The sequence below is a fragment of the Diorhabda carinulata genome, chromosome 8 (assembly GCF_026250575.1).
Source record: "Diorhabda carinulata isolate Delta chromosome 8, icDioCari1.1, whole genome shotgun sequence".
Taxonomy (NCBI): Eukaryota; Metazoa; Arthropoda; class Insecta; order Coleoptera; family Chrysomelidae; genus Diorhabda; species Diorhabda carinulata.
Window position 1 is genome coordinate 7,879,287 of NC_079467.1, and position 7,780 is coordinate 7,887,066.

Sequence of the window (7,780 nt, forward strand, 5' to 3'; positions counted from 1 at the left end):
GCGTGTCCTAAAGTCAAATATCCGGAGCATTTTTAAACTTCAACTTTATCATAATCTCGTTCGGGTTAAATTCGCCTTAAACAGTGCAAGTCAAAACATGCCTGAAAAATTTATACGCTTGAACACATTATATTATCTTATAGGAATTTTTCACGCTTTTTAACTAGTCAAGTTATTCATCTTCTACGAACGTGTGTACCATTATCGATGTTAAGTTTTTTTAAAAGTAAAAGAATGATACTTCCTACTAAAATATTAGTCATTCTCATAACAAGTCGGGACCCCTAGAACAAGTTATACAGTATCTAAAAAATTTTAAATAAGAACTCGGGTTAGTTAATACGGGCCGATTTTTAGAGGTCGTCGACCCCCAAAAACATATTTCGTTTATGTCGACCCCTTGGTAACCGATATCGACCCCAAGGGGTCAATATCGACCACTTTGGGAAACTCTGTTATACATTAAACAGATTTTTATAAATTTTACGTCTGCAACTCTTGTGGTGTGTATCTTGAATGCCCTGGGTTTTTGCTGTCTCTCTTCTGGGCCCTCGTGGTCGCAGCGTTGCTAGGTTTAGCTTCCATGTAAAATTTAGAAGTCATAACAGTACTATTGCGACTTTCAATTAAAATGAGGAAGAAAAATTATACGTGAATGATGATTAATTTAAGAGAAGTGTCATGAAGTGAACAGACAGAAGTAAAATGGATGACTCAGCAATAAAACTAAGCAGTCCTGAAAATGATCTTTGGCTATAGAACTTCTTTCATTTTTATTATAGTTACGTGTCAGCTTCCTTTTCTTGGTGGTCGTGAGTCTATGACAAAATCTAGTAACTGTTGAAAACTGGTACGCGGAAAATGTACTCTGATGTTATGTATTATTATAGTTGATACTTTGAATATGTTTCTCATGTACGTAATACAAGTCCAAATATTTTGAGACAATTTTTGAAAAACAATTCTGTTAGTAGGGAACAATCTAAGAGCTCATTAAGACATGTAAGTAATTACCATGTTCAAGGTTGAAGTCCTTCTAAATTCCGTACTTCAAGATAATAAATCCTTCAGCATTTGGGTTTGATTCTTATGATACATAATGAGTTTCTGATGAATGGATCTCCATATTAACGTTACTGTATGTATAAAACGTCTAACTACCTAGCTCAGTTTTGGAATTATCATAAGCAAAAGGAATAATTTCTTATGTTCAATAGTAATTCGAGTCAATATACATTTTTCCACATATGATATTATTTAATTTCCTACATTGCACTGAACGACAATGACTAATCATCCACATATCTAGTGAATGCTGTAACTTACCAAATTGTAAAATTCCAAAAATAACTTGTATAGATCCTGAAAGAAAAGCCAACAGAGCTGCAGCTTCCACACGACCAAAGCTCACAGGCTTAATGTAAGCTTCACAAAGCAGAGATAAAATTGCCGTTGGTGCTACGCTCATTTCGGGAACCGTTCCAAAAAATGCATAAATGTATCCACCACATAATGCAGCATAGAGTCCATTCTGAAAGAAAAATATGTCTCACATCAACAAATGTTTATAATAATTGAAATATTATAATTTGGAGGTTTTACTCTGAAATAAATATGCAGCGCATATGAACGTGATCTTTTGATCAAGAAAATATTAGTACTGTCATGTTCTTATTTATTTAAATATTTTTTAAGCGATGTGGTAAATTTTTACACACAGTATATCTTACTTACGGAATTTATTTATACATTGAACTATTCAATATTCACTACACTATGTAACAACACCTATTACTAGTACTACGAGCTTCATATAACTACAGTTTTTTTATTGTTCGGACCAGGTGACTGGTTTTCGAAATCAGAATTTTTAAAGTACAATATTAATGTATAACAGATGTCACAAGCTAAATATATGACATCGTGGTTGAATTTGTTAAATGGCAACACTGTCATTTTGTTAGAGTAAAGAGAGTTGTAAAAAAAATGTGAAATATTATTGTTGTATTATTTTTCAAGTACAAGAAAAATGAGGATACTTGAACAACTTATATATATAAATAATTTGATGAAAAATCGGAATCTAGAAATTGAATAGAAAGATTATTTTGAATCGTTTTATTATCTCTATATAGCTGCAACGAATCCTCACAAATGATTGGGTATGCAAATGAAGCAACATCCCAGCGGTGTGATTGGTCCACCTTCATGTTGATGAAAGCTCACTCTTAAGGCTCAGAAAAAAGAAAACCCATTTTTTTGACGGAGAATGTACAAAATGAAATATGACCAATACATCTTAACAACATTTTCCATGATATATTTTTAATTCCAGTAATAAGAATTATTCCCTAGCCCCTACGTATTTAATATCCCGTCAACTGTTTTCAATAAGGTAGGGCAACTTTCCATTTAGTGAAACCTCTTTTTATGATGCTGTATTTTCAGGTAGATAGACCTATTTAATGACTATCTGGAGGTATTCCAATAGTGGTACTTGAAATATAAAACTTTTAAAACCAAACCAGCAAATATTCTGAATGTTGAAGTTCGAATAGGAAAGAGTAGATTTTGCCCAAAATCATTAGAAAGAAATACAATATTTTGAGCAATTTTTACAAAAAATACGCTATTGCTAGTCTTATGTCCTTTGTTTGTAGTAGCGATATGTCCTCACAGGAAAGCATATAGCGAGCTTTGGTTCATGGCATTCAATTGCTGTATAGTTGTAGATGTGCCAAAACGAAAGAAATTTTGGGCATTAATAGGAAAAAATCAATTAAAACAACCAAAATGTAATCACGTCATTAGACATGATAAGACATCGATCAACATCAAATGATAATAGACGTCACTTCGGTTCAATGGACGTCAATTTATGACGAGGTAATTTTTCATTTTATTAACCAATTATTATGAGAATTGTCAAGGATTAATGAGAACAAAATTATTAAAGAAATGAAACTATTAATATTTTTCCTGTTTTATTTTTCATGGAAACTTTTTTATAAATTAAGATTTTTGTTAACATTGCTAAAGGCAAAATATGCATTATAGTCTCTCGCGTCGAGAGTGCGACGACTTTTTTACTTGTTTTTGATATAAACGTTTTTTTCTCCAACCATAAAAAAATGTTGACATTTTTGTACTATTTTCAGGTGCAAAAGCCATCAATCCCCTTACCGTACAAAAATTTGCTTTTAATCCTAGGATTGAATACGCTACTTTTAATCCTAGGAATAAAAGTAATTGCACTTGAGCTGTCTAATTGAAGTTTGAAGAAAAAAACATTGTCTCTTACAAACTTAGTAAAACAAACTAATTGGGCAACTATATATTTTCATCATATTACACACCATTGTATGTAAGAAATATCGATTAGTAATATTAATTTCTGATTTTATTTTCCTTTGTATATTATCTTTAGATTCGAAATTATGAGCTCAATTAGGAAAATACTCTAAAAGTTCTATATGCAGGCCCGTTTTTAAGCCTCTGAGGAAGTGCGCATTGTGAGTAAATGCATAACTCTGGTGGAAGTACCTGTACCGTATGTGTACTCCAGCATTGCCAGCATAAAGGTGTCAGTATGTGTTGTGCTACCCCCACGTTTCTATTACCAAGTGTGATCTGCAGCTATTTATTGTGACACATTAAAAAACCGAGTATAACTTCCGGAATAGTATTAATCCATGACAATGCTCATCAAACTCTGCTGGTACAATCAAAAGGCTCTTCGAGCAATTTAAAAGATATATTTTTGTATATTATCCCCAGTACAGTTGTAGCTTGGCATCCAGTGACTTTTTTTTAGAAATAAAGATGTGGTTAGGAGGACAGCGCTTCCAAACGAACGTTAATGCCTTTTTGACTCGATTGCTGGAAAGTTTTTCGAAAAGGAGCAATGGAAAACTTGTCCCCAGACCGATCAATTTTCCAATATTTTTTTCTAGAACTGATGATGTGGCTAGGGGGACTGCGCCTTTTTGAATTCATTGGAGGAAAGTTATTTTGAAAAAGGCACTGGGAAACTCTCTTGATACGATAAATGTTTGAAGTCAACTTAAGATGACTATATATATTATAAGTATAGTTTATTTCAGAAATGTATATGTTACGTCCCAAGCCCAATCTTGTACGGAGTCGAGCTTCGTACAATGAATTTGTACGAAGTCCGATCTGTACAAGCCATTTTGTACGAAGCCGAGATTGGCGGACTTCGGACAGAGATGATTGTACGAAGTCGACTCTGTACAACGCTGGTTGTACGGAGTCGGAGCATCGATACTCACTCGGTAAAGAGCGCGTTATTCCGAAGTAGTACACGCAACCTAACCTAACCTAACCTAATCTAACCTAACAATAGATGGTAGCCAACTAGCCGGAGAACATACTTTCAATCACAATAACTACGTTTGTGTTTACCAACATTTTAATAGCGCGAACTGTCATCTCCTCTTGACGTTATAATTAACAGGTCGACGATCCGATCGATCAAGTAGTCAAGATCCCACATTTTCTACTATTCTTTAATGACATGCTGGACTGCTTTTCGCCAGTTCTCTGGTGTCACCTCCTTAATAGCTTGATCAAACAGTAGCTTATATAAGTTCTATAGCAATGACATGGCGGTGTGCGCAGCACAGTTATACCTACTATGTTTTTCTCCTATATCTTCCACGGCGTATTTCATGAAACGATGTTTGTGTGAATTTGCTATAGCTAATAGTTCTTTTTTTATCAAATTATCTTCAAATTCAATACTTTTTGTGATTAACCAGTCAATAATTTTTTGTTTTCTCCAAGATCAAGTTGGAGTCTTCTCTATGCGTCGAAAATGATAACTTGCGTTATCCATAACTGAATCAACCGGAAGATATTTTATCATTTCACCAAAATAGTCTTCAAAAACATCCGAATCCATGTCCTCGTGGGAATCTCCCGTATGGCACAACTGAAAGGCTAGCAAACCTTCTTTTAAAAATCCCTCTTCGCTTCCAATATGGACGATTATTAGTCTTTTCCCTTTACCTGAAGGCACCCGTTGACAGGCCTTCCATGAAAGGTTGGCGAGTACTGATTATATTTTTGTATTATCACATTTTTGGTACTGTATAACCTTCATTAATCCACGTCTCATCAGGATAAAAGATTTTCTTCTGCTCCGTTCTGTACTGCTTTATACTTCTTAAGTATTTTGGTCGTCAGTAAACAATTTCATCGCTTTCCAGTAAAAGTGCTTTACGGTTATGCTTATCTCAGGCAAAATTCAAATTTCTCAAAGTGTTTCATAAAAGTTTTTTAGTTATCAACGGAATACTGTCATCCTGGCCAAATTCCATTAAAATCTTATCTAGAGTGGATATTTCTTTTTTAAAATGAAAGGGGTGAACTTGTCTTCGAATTACACTTTTGGTGTCTTCATCAAGGACTTTTACTGGTTTGCCTGAACTTTTCTTGGGAGGTTACACTTGGCCTGTTATCTTTCTCCCCCGCAATAATTTAAAAACGATGGACTTTCCAACTCCAGTCATTCGGAAACATCGGTCGACAGTTTCTTGTACAGTAAATTTCGGGTAATTGTATTTCAAGCAATCGTGTACATTTGAAATAATAAGTTTTTCATTCACTGATAGTGGAGTATTATTGGAATATCTCTTCTTTGGTGTAAATGTCGCCATTTTATTACTTATCTTTTAATACTGTGAACACTATTTACGGCTTAAAGCAAATACTGATGCGTTAAACTAAACAAATATACTTATAAAGATCAAAAAATTTAGGGTAAGGCACCATTGCCCTTATGGCGCATGGTTAAGCCGAATATGAAATAGGGTTGGAATTAGGCAGAGGCACTAATAGAAGGTTAAACGGTACCTGTTAAACGCAACACGTTACTGTATAATCAAATACGTAAGTAATCCCTACACAATATTTCAAGACCTGCACCTATGGCCTACAGCGAAATTGAGCCGAACTGGACGGAATTTCCCATTTTATTGCTCTATATGTTTCTGGAATAGGCTATAGGTAAATGTACAACTTACTTGTGGTTCTAGTCCGGCGATTATAGCAAATGCTATTGCTTGAGGTATTAATGTGAGACCAACTGTTACCCCTCCAACAAAATCATTGATCCCTGTGTCTAAGCTGTATTGCCTCGACCATTTTAAAAAAGGTAATTTTCTCAGTAAATACTTTTTGCACAACATCTACAGTATAGCTCTGGTAATATTAATTACTTTCTTCATATTTTCTAAACGAGTATAATTTATAATTGGAAATTTATGATATGTATTAGGTGTCTGTAGTGGAATTCTACTTTGATGAAAATCATATATTTGTTAGTACCACTGTCAAAATTGACAGAATATTAATATTCATTACAAGCTGTCTGATAAATAGAACAAATTATCACTCCTACTGTAGATGATGATCACGCTAATTTTCGATAGTTTATTGGGATAGTGTTATGATTTGAATCTATTAATTTACAAAAATTTACGCAATTAAGAAGCAGCTTCCAATCAAGTCTTCTTGGAATAACCTTCCATTAGGCGCGCGGGTATATCTAACGTATTTGGTCGCGTTGTATCTAGCAGATACATATATCAAATAATTTTTTTTTGTTATTATTATTTTCAATATATTAATACAGAAAATTTTATATGAATACTTCTTTTCTCCACTTTTAATTTAACATTTTTGCAAGTAAAAAAAATAATTATTTTATATGTAAAATGTGTAAAATTTTAATTAGGTTATCGCCAGAACTAGGTGTAAAGTTACATTATTTATTCAAAATATTTTACAAACTTACAAAATTAATCGGAGTAATCACCTTCTTCAATTTCTTTATTATAACATTTATTACAAATCATATTTGTATGGAGTTTTATACATAAATGAATTCCACATTTTTTAGAACAATATGCAGACACTGACGTTTTCTTATTTTTTACATAGCATCGCTTTCTTTTACTTGGTCCAGGTGTTGCCTCTTGAACTTCTTGTTGTGCTTCCAAGGTTTTGTAATTTTTGAGCAAATCTTTGGTTTGTCGTGGAAGACTTTTTATTTGGGCCCTCACTTTTAGTTGTTCGTCTAGCAAGGCTAGTCCTAATTTTTTCAAATATTCTCTTCTTGTGACAAACGTATTTTTGTTTCCAAGAAATATCAACCGCGAGTTGATTCCAGCTACGTTCAGTAAATGGTAAAAAATTACCATAGGCCACCTCTTAGTTGATCTAGCAACATTATAAGTAGCGCAAAGCTTGTCGACCACATCAATGCCGGATTTTGTGTTGTTATAAAATGATATTATTTCTGGCTTTTTTGAAGCATCTTCTTCCATTTCGTTCGACGCCACATGCAAACTGGAAATAAGGACTACGGTTTTTCCTTTTTTCGGGACATATGAAACTAACGTTTCATTTTTTGTATATCCAAATAAACAAATAAACACTTAAAAACAATAAAATTTACCTTTGAATAATTACAAAACGTCAAAATGAACGAGAACTTATCCCAACTAAATCTGAATATAAACTGACGCTTTTGGTCGCGCTGTATCTAGCAGGTACAAATCCGGCGGACGGACGGGTTTAGGGTGGCCAGGGGATGTAATAGTGAAACCAGCCGATTGTACTTCTAGGAAAAGCTTCGAGATACATCTGCCGAGAACTACTGCAAATCTCCATTTTCTAGAGCTACTACATAAATAAATATTTAGCAAAAAGTTAGCCATGTATCTCGTAGATACACGCGTGACTAATGGAAGGT

The 7,780-nt window shown here is 33.8% G+C and overlaps 1 protein-coding gene across 1 annotated transcript in view; it reads right to left on the reverse strand.

The window, feature by feature from the left end:
- LOC130897422 (sodium-independent sulfate anion transporter-like) overlaps positions 1–6,321 on the reverse strand; it is a 45,333-nt gene extending 39,012 nt beyond the window's left edge. The window contains exons 1-2 of the mRNA XM_057806261.1: positions 6,048–6,321; positions 1,327–1,531 (exon numbers count right to left, since the gene is read on the reverse strand). Coding sequence (XP_057662244.1) covers positions 1,327–1,531; positions 6,048–6,212 — 370 coding nt within the window. The 5' untranslated portion in view covers positions 6,213–6,321. The remainder of the gene's footprint in view (positions 1–1,326; positions 1,532–6,047) is intronic.
- Between the last annotated feature and the right edge of the window lie 1,459 nt (positions 6,322–7,780).